The following is a 14,577-nucleotide window of genomic DNA, read 5'->3' on the forward strand; positions in this document are numbered from 1 at the left end:
CAGCCACAAGAGGAGGAGGAAGTGGAGGAACCAGAGGGTTTGGGTCTCAAAGGAACAGGGATTTGGACACAAGAGTGTGGAGTGTTATATTTCCGGGACAGTGTGGCCCTGATATTGTGGGTGAGGGAGATTGAACAACCTCTACCTGAATGCCACAGTCAGAGGACAGGGTCTTCCGGGGAAGCCCAGGTGTCAGTGAGGAAGGTGGAGGAAGGCTCCCTGAAGATGCTGAGGAAGTAGGGGAGGTCTTCAGTCCTGGTGGCCCTGAGGTGTCTTTGGAAAGGTTTGGGATGGAGGAGGGAAGGTTGGATCAGAGCAGATGAAGCAGAGAGTAGAAGAGGGATTAAAGCTACATAGAGGGGAATCAAAGCTACAGGGAGGTTTACATCCACTGGCTTACTTGGCCGTTGCTCTTTTCAAAAGAATTGGGTTCTTCAGCCTCCTGGTAGATGGTGGTTTAGCAGACTGGACACTGAGTATGGAGCTTGCGATGTGCTCCTGGCACATAGTTGGCATGCATTTGTTGTAAGTGAGTAAATGACGCATCAAGTTTCTAAACGCCCCTCCCCTTTCATCCCCATAAAACATTCGTGCACTTACCACCTCTGTATTTTATGCTCTGATAAATTTGGAATTTCTCAAAGTACCTCCGGCTACTTCCATCACCACCATTGGGTAGGATGCAGTGAACACGTTTCCCAAGGAAAGGGAGTTAGGCATGGGGTCATGGACTTAAGTCATAGGACCTTTCTACCTAATGGGTTAAGACATATTTTTCAGTTTTGCTTTCTACTGTGGATCTAGAAAAAAGAATTGCTTGGGTTGGTGCAACTACTTGTGACCTACGTGCTTGAGACAGCCAATACCCAAGGGAGTTTGCTGGGGTCAGAGGGCAACATGTGGAGGGTGAGGCAGGGCTGGGGAAGTAAGACGGGCCTGAGCACGTGGAACATTGGAGGCCACGTAAACAGCTGTGGGAGTAATTGTGCGGTTTTAAGCAGGAGCGGGACTGGAATTTTGGAAGGACCCCCTGGCTCCGGCCTGATTGGGAAGAGTCCCCTTCATGGAGCTCAGTGAGGAGAGGTAATTGCTGTTGACAAAACACCTGGGAAAGGCAGACCTCTGTCTTGAAGGAATGGGCCCTGAAGATGGTGTGTAAAATACTTGGCCCCAGGGTAAAGGAGATATTTTGGGACCTGCAGCAGCTGACATTCTTTTTAATCCGAAAGGTAGGGGGAAAATAATCTTTTTTTAAAAAAGTGCTTTAGTGAATTTAAATTATGGAGGAAAAAACTTAGCAAAAACTTAGCAAGAGACAAAATATGTTCTTCATGAAGCATTTTGGACCTAGACAACAGAACCCCAGCTGGGGCCGCGTGCCTTTAGGCCTTGACCAAATTAGTCAAGACAAATGGGTCCATCTCACCAGCGTGGTGGAGTGTGGGGCCTGTTGGAAAACCACAAGGTAGGGAGCCCCAGATCTCGAAGGAGGAACCGGGCAGTGGGAAGTGCCAGGGCTGTCGTGGCCAGCTCGCATGGGCAAGGAGGAGCTCTGGTCCTGGGCTCTTCCTCGTCTTCCTTAGGAATTGAACAAATCATGAAGAGCTCTCCTTGGACTATTTATTGTCTGAGAACACCACGACTCTGGATGTCTGTCTGTGGGGGGGCGGAAAATACTATAGTACTAGGACTGCTCATACTACCAGATTCAATGAATTCTGCAGTCGGATTTTCTGTTGGGCAAGTGTGTGACATTGACCTCATAAATGTTGGTGCAAGGCAAATTTATGGATGGAGGCGTGAATGAATCCAGGAATGGAACAAATTAGAAGTAAGAGGATCTCAGCTGCCGGCCGTGTGCTGAGCTCCACACTGAGACACAGAGCGGAGAGGAAGGACATCTGATTATACTGGGGGTGGGCAGTCGGGGAGGACTTCCTGGAGGTGGTGACACACGAAGTGAGTTTTGAAGTAGGAGGCGATGCCGGCCAGATAAAGAGTGGGGAGGAGAAAGGTATCGGGAAGCAAGATGGCCCAGAGGGCGGCATTAGCAGAGCTCAGCACGCAGGGGTCGGGTGCTGCTGGGTTTGGCTGGGGCGAAGGTTGCCTGTGGGGGCGTGGCAGCGTGTGAGGCTGGGGAGACCGGCAGGCACCAGGTCCTGGAAGGAGCCTGCGCTTTTTTTTTTCTTTTCCCCCACCCTCCCTACCCTCCCACCCCCCTCAACCCTCAGTTTGTTCTCAGTTTTTAAGAGTCTCTTATGTTTTGGGAGCCTGCGCTTTCTTTGCATCACTGTGCTGTCTTCAGAGGGGCTGAAGTGTGAGGTCCAGGCGTTCAGAGTCGCACCCGGGAGAGCGCCATCTGGCTGCCATGTGGAGGATGGATTTGAGGGGACAGGACCGGAGGCTTTCTAAGTGATTCCGGTGAGAGAAGACAGAGCCTTGCCCTAAAGAGAGAGGCGAGGACAGATGTGAGTCAAGGTGGCAGCATGTTCTCGGCTCCCTCCTCCCTCCCCTCCCCTTTCTTTCAGCCTGGTTTCCTCTAGTCTTGGCTCTCTGTCTCTAAAGGTCCTCAGAAATTTCCCCATGCCTTTTTCTTCCATCTGGAAAGAAAGCTTGGGTGTTTCGAGAGGGCTAGGAGAGAGAAATAATTAAACCCAAAGGGAGAGCCTTTGCTTTGGTGGCATTTGGGGGACAGGGCTTGCTCATTTAGTGTGTGTAGATGCAGAGTCGCTGCGTTCTTACCAGGACCAGCTTGACCAGCTTTAAGGCGCAGCCATCAGATGGAAGCTGGGAGAACGAGGTTTGGCTGTTGGGGCGTCTGGAGTCAGAGCAAACATGCACATCCCGTCTGCTCTTCTTAGAGGATGGCAGAGGTGAAAGCAGCCTCTGGGACAACTGCAGGCAGGTGGGGCTCCCGTCACCCCTCCCTCTTCCTGACACCCACCCTGTGCACTACCCCCAGGGAAGCCTTTTGAGGATTCCAGACTGAGCTTCCACCTGGAGCCCTCCGGAAGCTCCGAGCTGTCCGTGCAGGTGGCCCTGGACCGATTCCAGACCTGGGAGGGCTGGGGTGGGGGGGGGGGGAGGGCAGGAGTTCTTTGCTTCTCGCCAGTGTGTTGCAATCGCTTGTACTTTGCCTGGGTCAATAGGCAGAGTCACGTGACTGCGTGACAGCGGACCTCTGAGATGGCCGCATTCCACGTTTCCAAGAAACCCTGAATCCCGCGGATGTCATTTGTTTCGAGCGGCCTGGAGGAGCGGAAGGCATCCGGGGTTAGGTGTGTGAGGACAGATCCAAGGATGCCACTGTTTGGGACAGGCTGGTCAGGGTCACCTGTCAGTGCCTCACCTGTCAAGAGGGGTAGATAATGACAACTGTTCTCCACAGGAGGTTTTGTGACGACGAACTAAGGTTCACGCATGGGTGAGACCCTCGTCAATTTTCCCACCGACTCTGAAGGCAGGGACGTATCTTACTCATTTCTGTGTCCTCAGGACCCAGCACAGTGCCCGGCTGACTCAAATGTTTGTTGACTGAGTGCAAGAATGGGTGATGCGGTAAGTATAGGGCCTGGGAAAGCCTGAAAACTTCAAAACTACTAACAACTTGTTCAACCAAGAAGGAGCAGATTTGCACGCGTGCTCCCATGTCTACCCGTGTTTCGGTAAAAGCAGAATGGGCAGATGTTTATGAGGAAACCTTTTATCCTGTACTTTTCTTTTTTAAATGTTTATTTATTTTGAGAAAGAGAGAGAGTGAGAGTGGGGGAGGGGCGGAGAGAGAGAATCCCAAGCAGGCCCTGCACTAACAGCACGGAGCCCGATGCAGGGCTTGATCTCATGAATCATGAGATGGTGATCTGAGCCGAAATCAAGAGTCAGGGTTTAACTGACTGAGCCACCCAGGTGTCCCTGTGAGGAAACATTTTAAAATGAAAATTAACTTACGGTATTATCTTCCAGGCTTTGCCTTCTCATCAATTCTTGGCAGTGTTTTTTGCTGCCAGATACTTTTCTGCGGGAGTCGTGAAGAATGATAGATGGTTACTTTATATGACCCACCCGTTATTGATGCGTTTTAGATAAAAGGTCCCTTTCCACCAAAGGAATTTCTTTGGTTCCTATTTTTCTATTTCCTATGCTCCAGAAGAGGACTGACTTGGAAGTCACGTTATTCTCATTTTAATCCCACCAGCCCCCCAACCCTCCAACTGAGTCCTTATCATCCATCTTTCGCAGATAAGGAAACAGAGAAACTAAATGGCGGTCTCAAGGTTACCCAGCCACTGATAGATTTGGGACTGAAGTTCTGGTTTTTACTCCTGGTGATTTGGAAACTCGGGATTGGTGGATTCTATTGACTCTGCTCCCAGAGACTGTCCCTTAGCAGACTGGCATCAGGAACTGGTCTGAAAAAGACCTTTGCCAAGCCCAATTCTGCTGAGCCTCAGGGATGCTAGAAGCCCCGGAAACATCCATGAGGCAAGTCCATGAATGAGTCCCAGCTACAGATGACCCCCGAGCTCAAGGCCGTCATTAGGCTTCCTCCTAATGGTTATCACCTGTCAGTGTGGAGGATGTCCCCTAAGTGGGTTATCAACCCCTGGAGCTGGGAGGGACTGTGACCGCCACAGCACAGCACCTCGTGCTCATTTGGCATTACACAAATGCTTGTTACTGAGGGTGGTGGTGACTGATGGGGCTTTTGTTTATGGTTTGAAGGAATCAGCAACAACAACAACAACAGAAAACAAACAATTGCTCTATGCCAGGCACTATGCCGAGAAATGGAGATCCAACCATTAAAAGACAAGCTTTCAGACTCCAAGGAATTTGTAGGCTCATTGGGCGAGGGGCACGCCAGGTGGGCCTGGAGAGTCTGGGATGACTTCACAGGGGAGGCGGCTTAGAGCTGAGATTGAGGAGGTTGGGAGTTTCCCAGGCAGGTGAAGGTGGGGAGGGGGCTGCCGGCCAGAGGAACATCCATGAAGGGGTGAGGCGTGAGCAGAGCACTGCTGTGTTGGAGCACCTGCTCTTGGCTCCTGGGGTGCCAAGCGGTTTCCCGCTGAACACCACTCATCCACGTTGTATGTGCGGTTCGGACGTGCCCACGTGTCTTCCTTCTGTTCTTCATTCATTTTATCAGCGCCTCTTGTGGGAGGCACCATACAGGACACTGGGGTACAGAGGTGAGAGGGTAGACCCAGGGCCTGCCCTCCTAAAGCTCTAAGACGAGTGACAAGTAAACAGGTTCTATTAACAGCACAGGGCAGTGAGTGTGGGTCAAGAGAGATCTCATCTAGTGGGGGTGTATTAGCTTCCTGTTGCTGCTGTAACAACCTTAGTGGCTGAAAAGAATACATCTTTATTATCTTATGGTTCTGGAGGTCAGAAGTTCCAAATCGGTCTCATTGGGCCAAAATTAAGGTGTGGGCAGGATGGAATCCTTCTGGAGCCTCTAGGGGAGAGTCTGTTCCTTGTCTTTTCCAGCTTCTAGGAGTTGATTCCATCCCTTGGCTTGTGACCTCTGCTTCTGTCTTTACATGTCTTTCTCTGACTGTCCTGCCTCCCTCTTAGAAGGAAATTTGTGATTATATTGGGTCCACCCAGATAATCTAGGATAATTCCCTATCTCTAGATTTTTAACTTAATCACATTTGCAAAGTTCCTTTCCTGTTGTAAGGTAACACAGGCATAGGGCCCAGGGATTAGGATGTGGACATCTTTGGGGGCCATTACTCCATCGTCCACAGAGGCCGCAGGAGGAAAGGGGAGGAAGTGCTTCCGGAAGTGGTATTTGACCCCAGATTTGTCAAAGATGGGTGAGATTGGAAGCAGGGAGGTCACTTAGGCGGCTGCTGGATTGGTTCAAGCAAGATGAGTTAAGGTTGGTAGTCCTAGGAATGGTGAGAGGCGCAAGGGACTGAGATACAGTGGGGAGGTTGAATGAATGGGAAACATGGGGCAAGGCTGAAAGCAAGCTGCCCAAGACAAGATGCACCTCAGTATCAACAAGGGCTAGTAGGAATCCGGAAGTAGTGTTTTGGGGGAAGGATTAGCAAGAACATAATGCCCACAGTGCTGATCCTAATTCTTAAATCTTTCAATCAGAGATTCCAGGCAGTTTTGGGTTCAGTAAGTCAGAAGGAAATGTAACATTTTATTTGCAGCCATTATATACGATTATCAACAATAATGATTTTATTTTCTAGAATAAGATACAATAAAAGGTTGATTGCTCTGCTTGGTTTTCAAGAGAAAAGCTGATTTTGAGGCCCTAGGAGGAAAGGCAGATGTTTACAGACCTAGATTCCTGGAGGTGGCCACCCTTCTGGCCAGGCATTGTCAGGGTCATTGGTGCTGTGAACAGGCAGGGACATCCCGTGCTTTTATTTATCTTGAGTTCCCCAAGGCAGGGACTGAGCAGTGAGCTCTCTTGAGTGGGATTGTTGGCCCCACTTAGGTAATTAGGGTTGTCATCTCCTAATACCTTATTTACACAACAGCCAGGCTGCGCTATGGCAGAGGCTATAATAAGCATTAGTATAATGAGGGCAGAACAAAATCGAAGTTCACTGTCTGCTCACTGCTGCACAAGACAGATTTCCGAAATGCATGATAGCATTACATGTGCAACGCTACCCTGTTCCTCCTGCCATTCCAGAAAAGCCTCCAGCTTAACATATTTATTTCCAAGGTAACGAAATTGCCCTAACAGAGACCAGGGACCTTTGAGAATTCGATGTGTTCTCAACACGAGGGGAAATTTCTTTTCCAATGGCTTCTTTTTGGAGGAAAATAGAAGAAAAATTCTATTACTAATAGATCAGGAGTGATTACATCTAAGTCGCTGAATTTTCTATTGAGAACTGTGGTTCGGATCTATTTCTTCTTTTTTTAGGAAACCAAATTTATCGGCATAAAAACATCACTCATTATTCCTTCCCTCATTCTACTCCGTCTTTTTTTTTTTTTCCCCACTTTGGTAGTCTTCTGAAACCCAAACCTTTTTTTTTACCGTGTCTGAGGTTTTTTTTTTTTCAATATTTTTATTTATTTTTGAGACAGAGAGAGGCAGAGCATAAGCAAGGGAGGGTCAGAGAGAGAGGGAGACACAGAATCTGAAGCAGGCTCCAGGCTCTGAGCTGTTAGCACAGAGCCTGACGCGGGGCTTGAACTCACAGGCCGTGAAATCATGACCTGAGCCGAAGTCAGATGCTTAACCGACTGAGCCACCCAGGCACCCCTACCGTATCTGAGTTTTGACTTGTTTCCCTGATGCCAAGCTCACCCTTCTTTGTTTTGTGACCATGACCCTGGATGAAAGGGACTTTGAAACTCGCTAGATGTTAGTCTCTCCTCTGCTCTTGGTTATCACCCGGTCCTCAGTATGTGGCCAGAGTCGTTGGGCGTCCATCTCCGATTTATTTCCTCTCCAAGTTGAATAACACGTCTGTATTTCAAATATGGTGGTTTGTCATTTATCTTATATATCGTTTAACCAAGGAAGCTAAGGCAAGAGCTGAAGTATAAATCACGGGCTTTCAGAATTGGACCTTGTAGAGAAATATAAGCATTTCAAACTCAATTAATACTATTTTTTTTTTAAAACCAGAACTCCTGGTGCCCATTTTTCAAGAACTCACACAGGCGCCTCGCAACTGATCAGGTTCCCTCCCTGCCGGCTTGGGGAGCCGGTTTGTGATCCTCACGTTTGAAAGCTGGCTTGAGAAAGACATCTGTGCTTTGCTTCCGCCAAGTTCTGTGTCTTGTATTCATAAACAAACTCTCTCTCCCCCTGTCCTCCACCCTGTTTCTCAGTGGCCGTTCCAGCAGCAGCACCCCCGGTGTGCCAGCCCAAGGGTGCCACTAGCGGGCACCACGCGGCCCCGCGCCTGTCCGTCTCCTCCCGAGCCACGGTGGTAGCCAGAATGGAAGGCGCCCCCCAGGGGGGCCTGCAGACCGTCATGAAGTGGAAAACGGTCGTTGCCATCTTTGTGGTCGTGGTGGTCTACCTCGTCACGGGCGGTCTGGTCTTCCGGGCGCTGGAACAGCCCTTCGAGAGCAGCCAGAAGAACACCATCGCCTTGGAGAAGGCAGAATTCCTGCGGGATCATATCTGCGTGAGCCCACAGGAGCTGGAGACGCTGATCCAGGTGAGCAGGGGGTGAGTCAGCCATAGGATAGCCTGTGGGGAGAAGGGACAGCGTTGGTTCTGTCCTTGGAGCTCACCGAGTTTCGCCTTTGGTTGAGATGCTGCTGATGGTCAGGGTGGTCTTCTCCGGGGAGGCGACCTGTGAGCTGAGACCTCCAGGGAGCCAGAGAGTAAGGCACGTGATGATCAGGGGGAAGAGGGAACATGCGTGCCACAGCCTTGATGCCCTGACGCGTGATGAGTGGGCTCTGTTTCGCATCACCTGCTTTTGGGGGAGGTGGCCGGAGGCAGCGGCAGGCAAAAAGGCTTTGGTTTTTCCAATTCATTCCACCTATGTGTACTGATTAACTTCCTGATTCTGAAGTCTGCGTGAGCTGCTGGGCTAAGAGGGTGCCCTAGGTGCCACGGAAAGAATTTTAAACAAGCAGCGTTGTATTAACCTATCTCAAGTCAGTGAAAGTGGAGTAAAGACCACCAGAGGTGGCATGAGAGGCTGTTGGTGACTTGGGAGGGCCATTGTGGTGGATTTATGGGGATACAATAAAGACAGCAGTAATAGGAATAATCAAGATTACTGTTTTTGAACATTTATTGTATCAGGCACTGTGCTAAGGCCCTTGCATAGCTTGGGTATTAAGAAAATAGCACCCATAAAAAGATGGAGGCAGAGAACTTTGAGCTACCACCTAGAGAAGCGAGGCAGCGAAAGCAGGGGTGGGGGTGGCCTCGGCAGGGGTGAACTTGGCCATGGGAGGGCCATGGGAGACAGAGAGTCCTCTCAGGTGGAGTGATGGGAGGAAGTGAAACAGGAGGCTTCAGAAGTCTGTGAAGGGCAGAGAGTCAAGTCCCAGAGGGAGGAAGTGAAATGGTTGGGGGCCCAGTTGGAGGGTTCCACCGTGCGGGAGATGGAGGGTGGATGGCTGCCTTGGAGGCTGAAAATTGATTTCCTATCCTGTATACCCTCCTGAACCAGGAAGAGTAGGTCCTGGTGGATGGCGGTGACATTCATGGAGGCAAGGGAGAGCCACGTCTTTCCAGGGCTTCTAAAGTGTGCAAGGCAGAGGGATGGAAAAGATGGCTCCCACAACTCCTTCTGCTCTGGGATTATCTGCATTAAATTCTAAGGGTTACTGCAATCCAGGATATTGCAGGATTTGCAAGACTGGCCTGGCTCGTTCTTTTCTTTTCTTTCCTTTCCTTTCCTTTCCTTTCCTTTCCTTTCCTTTCCTTTCCTTTCCTTTCCTTTCCTTTCCTTTCCTTTCCTTTTCTTTCTTTTCTTTCTTTTCTTCTCTTTCTTTCTTTCTTTCTTTCTTTCTTTCTTTCTTTCTTTCTAACTGCACTGATAGGGTAAAGGAATTTGGGGGCTACCTATGATCTGGAACCTTCATAGCAATTATATTCCTTTAAAGAAATTTTGATAATCTGACTTGATTCTTCAATACCTAGAAATACACATTCTCTCCCCACCTCCCCCTCTGGGAATAAATATGATTTCATACCTGTGTTCCTATAATTTTTATGAAAAAAAACCTGTCAAATCTAAGGGTGGTGTTTTATATTACTCTTTCTTGGATAGCTTTTTCTTTGTTTTCTTCTTTTGTGAAAAAATGCCGTCAAGTTTGTGGTGATGAGAGTGTGGTACTAATCTGTTCTGGATTTAAGGGCTAGAATGCCATAGAAAAAGGGGGAAACAATTCTGGAGTAATTTTAAGTAAGAATGGGATTATACTTGTTGTGATGAGACCCTTTTTATTTAGCTGCGATACATATAAACGGTGGTCTGAATTGAATCTAGATTCATGCTTGAATTTTCCTTCCACAGACAGCGAGATCTTGGGGAAAAAGATCATGTCACATTATCTTTGCATCAATGGATGCATCCGAAGTTGGATGCTTAATGGACTGAGCCACCCAGGCACCCCTCATCCATGCATTCTTTAACTTGCTATTGAACGCCTGTTGTATCAGATAACATGCTAGGTGCTGGGGATAGAAAAGGTGAAAATAAAATACACCGTGAGCAAGTTACTAACCTCTCTGAGATCCAGTTTCATTATCAATAAAATGTGCCTAAAATCCCTCCCCCCTGGGGTGTTGAGAGGATTAAATTCTATGACTCACTGAGAAGGGCTTTGCACGTGGTGAGTGCTCAGAAAACACAATTGCTATTGCTGCTGCCACTGGTGCTTGTAGGATTGCTCCAGGAGCTTAGAGTTTCAGGCAGTGGCACCGTTTCTTTAAAGTTTTTATTTTAATTCCTGTTGGTTAACATACGGCGTTGCATTAGTTTCAGGTGTACAATATAGAGATTCAACACTTCCATACATCCCCTGGTTCAGGCAGTGGTTCTTAATGGGGAGGGGGGGGTTTGCCCCCCAGATGACCTCTGACAATGTCTGGAGGCATTTTTGGTTGTCAAGTCTTGAGGCGGTGTTAGTAGGGTCTGGTGAGTAGAGACCAGAGAGGCTGCTGACATCCTGCAATGCACAGGACGGCCCTGGCCACAGCAAAGAATTATGCAGGCAGGTGTCAGCAGTGCCGAGGCAGAGAAACCCTGGAGGAAGAGGCATGTAACCCAACAACCGCAATTCACTGGAATGGAGCTATTATTTTTCCAGTTTTATGGCGATGTAATTGACATGCATCACTGTATAAGTTTGGATGTACAGAAGAATGGTTGGGAACATATATTCTGTAATGATTACCACTATGTTTGGTTGGCATCCATCACCTCATATAGCTACAATAAAGAAAAAAAGCAAAAAGAGAAAAAAAAAATCTTCTCCTTGTGCTGAGGACCCTCGAGATTTGCTCTCTTAACACCTTTCCTATATATCACACTGCAGCGTTAGCTATGGTCATCATGCTGTACTTTTTGTCCTTACTACTTATGGATCTTATTTTAATTTTATTTTTTAACGTTTATTTATTTTTGAGAGAGAGAGAGAGGCAGAACATGAGCAGGGGAGGGGGCAGAGAGAGGGAGACACAGAATCCGAAGCAGGCTCCGGACTCTGAGCTGTCAGCACAGAACCCGACACGGGGCTTGAACCCACAAACCGTGAGATCATGCCCTGAGCTGAGGTCGGATGGTTAAGTGACTGAGCCACCCAGGTGCCCCTACTTTGGGATCTTATAACCGGAAGCTGATACTTTTTAACCACCTTCCTCCAGGCCCCCTCTCCCTCCCCTTGGCCTCTGATCTCTTTTTCTATGAATTTTTCTCTTAGATTCCACATATAAGTGAGGTCATACAGTATTTGTCTTTCTCTGTCTGACCTATTTGACTTAGCATAATGCCGTCTACTCATGTTCCACTGTATATATTATGTACCACAACTCCTTTATCTGCTCCTTTGTCGATGGACACTTAGGTGGTTTCCGGGTCTTGTCTACTGTAAATAATGCTGCCGTGAGCATGAGGTGCGTGTATCTTTTCAAGTTAGTGTTTTTGTGTTTTCTTGGACGCATTCCCAGAAGTGCAATTGCTGGATCATATGGTAGTTCTATTTTTAAGTTTCTGAGGAACCTCCATACTGTTTTCCAGAGTGGCGGCACTGATTTACATTCCCACCAGCAGCGCGAGAGGGTTCCCCTTTCTCCACGTCCCTGCCAGCATTTGTTCTGTCTTGTCTTTTTATGACGGCCAGAATGGAGCTACTAGAAGTACATAAAAATGGGAGCCCCAGTGACGCAAACAGAGGTCAGGGAAGATTTTGTGGCTCTTTATCTCTTTTGGTCCCTATAACCGTTCTACAAGGATAGTCTTTTGTGCCCACGGAAACAGAGGCATCAGGCAGCGAGGTTATGTGCTCAAGGTCACCCGGTTAGTAAGCAGAAGATCTAGGATTTACTCCTGGGCGGTCTGACCATGCATCCTAGGCTTTTAACCACCGCACATGCAAACAGAAACGTGGACTGTGGGAGGAGATTCATTCCCTAGGTCATGGGTCAAGGGCACCCCAATGGTGAGTGTGGCCCGTTGAGGAAGCTGCAGGTGGTCAGTGTGGCCTGAGCTGAGAGGTGTAGGGAGGGGTGGTAGATAAGACTGGGGAGGCGAGTGGGGCTGGATTTGGGAGGTGCCCAGAGAGCCTTGCTGAGGAGTTAGGCTTTCTGCCCTGGGAAGTGGGGAGTCACTGAAGAGTTTAAGCAAGGCAGTGACATGAAAATTTGCTGTTGGAAAAATAACTCTTCTAGCAAGGGGGGCTTTGGGTTGGTGGAAGGAGAAATTGAAGGAAGGAGGACTCATAAGGAGACTATTAGAACATCATAAGTGAGACACAGATACTGAGATAACAGGGAAGGGGCCACTTTTTTTTTTTGACAGTTATAGCAAACTATTTCCTTTTTTTTTTTTAATATATGAAATTTATTGTCAAATTGGTTTCCATACAACACCCAGTGCTCATCCCAAAAGGTGCCCTCTTCAATACCCATCACCCATGGAAGGGGCCACGTTTAAGAGAGTCAGATGAAGAAAACTTGCAAATGACTCATTCCCCATTCAGCAGAGATTTCTGGAGTGCCTGCTCAGTGCTCCTTGTTCAAGCAGAGGCTGCGTGGGCAGCATAGCGTGGCAATAAGCACCCAGACTCTGCAGTTTCCCTTCCTGTGTTAAATCTCTTTCCCGCTTCCCGGCCAGGTGACTCGGGAAATAGGGGAGTCACCCCGGGGCCTCACCTTCCCGTCTGTAAAATGGAGATAGTGGTATTAGTGTCCACCTGTTTGGGTCATATGAATAGTAAACAAAAAGTTCAGTTACTTGCAGCTGTTGTGATTACTACTATTTCTTTGTTCGGGAAGGAAGAAAAAAGCCAGAAAGGCCCTGAAGTATGTGCATCCTGGGATCCTCCTAAGGGAAAAGAGAAGAAAGCTCCTAAAAGGCCCTCCGGGGTTTCAATCCTAAATTTTGTCATTGACACATTTTCTCAATGTGCTTCTGCTGTTGAAGTGTGAAGTGACCTTCGCAGAAATTGCTCTGTGAGTGCCGGGTTGGGTTGCTAACACCGAGGGGCTGTGTCTTTGTGGCCTGAGCTCAGGGAGGAAATGGACCAGTTTCCTATTCCATTTAGAGGGTTTACCGGGGCCATCTAGATCCGCGTCTTTATCCAGAGCCGTGGTGGGGACACTGATCACTGTCTGCCCCTCCTCCATGGTTCCTCCTGTAGTTTGAGAAACATTCCAGAGAACCTCAGGGTCCCAGAAGACTCAGGCAGCCCCCAAGGCTGGCACAGGTCAGTGGAACAATAGGGTGGCCATCATTCCAAGGTGTGACTGAGTGAAGGGGTGGATGTCATCTGTACCTGACTGCTGTTTACCCCTAGTGAGGCGTGTGGATCTTTCTAGTTTGATGCCCTGGGGCAAGCCACTTAACCAGAGCTGGGCCTCAGGGGTTCCACCCAGAGGGGACACATAAGAGCCATCCATCTTTAGACTCTCACCCCCGAGGCGACGCGAGGGAGTCTGCAGATGACAGTAACAGAGAGATCTCCTGCAGAGCTGTCGAGGTAATGAAAAATGGCTACCACTTATTGGTGGTTTACTTTCTCTAGGCACTCTTCTAAGTGCTTCCAGGTCTGAGTTCATTTAACCCTTGCAATAAGCCTACAGATAGGGTTGCACTGCCGTCATTCCATTTTATGGATGAGAAAATTAATTCTAAGAAGTAACTGGTTCAAGGTAAGTCACAGCCAACGCATGGTTAAACTGGGATTTGAGCCTTGGGATACCTGACTCCAGAGCCCGTAGGTCTAGCCATTGGGCTATGCTGCTCAACTTGCATCAACGGTGAGTATCCCCCTATAGCACATCTGGGCCTTTTCTGAAAGCTTTTACCCCCAAGGAAAATACTGGAGGAAAAGGAGAAATTTTTAAGGAGACCTGGGCTATCTGACCTGGCACTATAGCATTACACGTGTGGACTATATTGTATTTTCAAAGCAGGGGGGGGGGGTCAAAGAGGGGGAGGAGCATGGGCCTGAAAGTCAGGTAGACTTGGTCCCTCACCCCAATGAATCTAAGTCTTCTCCTCCTACAAAAGGGTGGGGCAGTCCCTCTCATTCAGAAGCTGAAGAGGGAAGGAGGTAACCCACTCAGAGCACCCAGCAGAGTGCCTGGCATATAGCTCGTGTGCAGGAAACATTATTTCCTTGAACTTGATTTGATAGCCACCCCATCCCAAGAATCTCTTTATCCTCAGTGCTCTCCTATGCCTCCGTTGCTTATGTCCCTGACGCCAATACAATTGTCTTAGAAGCTTCTGTCATGGCTAGTCTCGGAGAAAGCAAGAACACCTTCGTCTTCTGTAAACCTCAAAGAATAAAATCATGAGGTGGCTTCCCTGACTGATGGGGAACCACACCCCAGCCTGGGTGAGTGATGATACGTGGCAGTTGGTTTTCAGGCTGTCAATTCTTAGATGT

General features: G+C 48.4%; 1 protein-coding gene across 1 annotated transcript in view; it reads left to right on the forward strand.

The window, feature by feature from the left end:
- Positions 1-14,577, forward strand: part of KCNK10 (potassium two pore domain channel subfamily K member 10) — a 122,320-nt gene that overhangs the window by 46,945 nt on the left and 60,798 nt on the right. The window contains exon 2 of the mRNA XM_047079809.1: positions 7,822-8,156. Coding sequence (XP_046935765.1) covers positions 7,822-8,156 — 335 coding nt within the window. The remainder of the gene's footprint in view (positions 1-7,821; positions 8,157-14,577) is intronic.

The sequence above is a fragment of the Lynx rufus genome, unplaced genomic scaffold (assembly GCF_022079265.1).
Source record: "Lynx rufus isolate CCGP_SWC_20201006 ecotype Redwood Valley unplaced genomic scaffold, mLynRuf1.p SCAF_17, whole genome shotgun sequence".
Taxonomy (NCBI): Eukaryota; Metazoa; Chordata; class Mammalia; order Carnivora; family Felidae; genus Lynx; species Lynx rufus.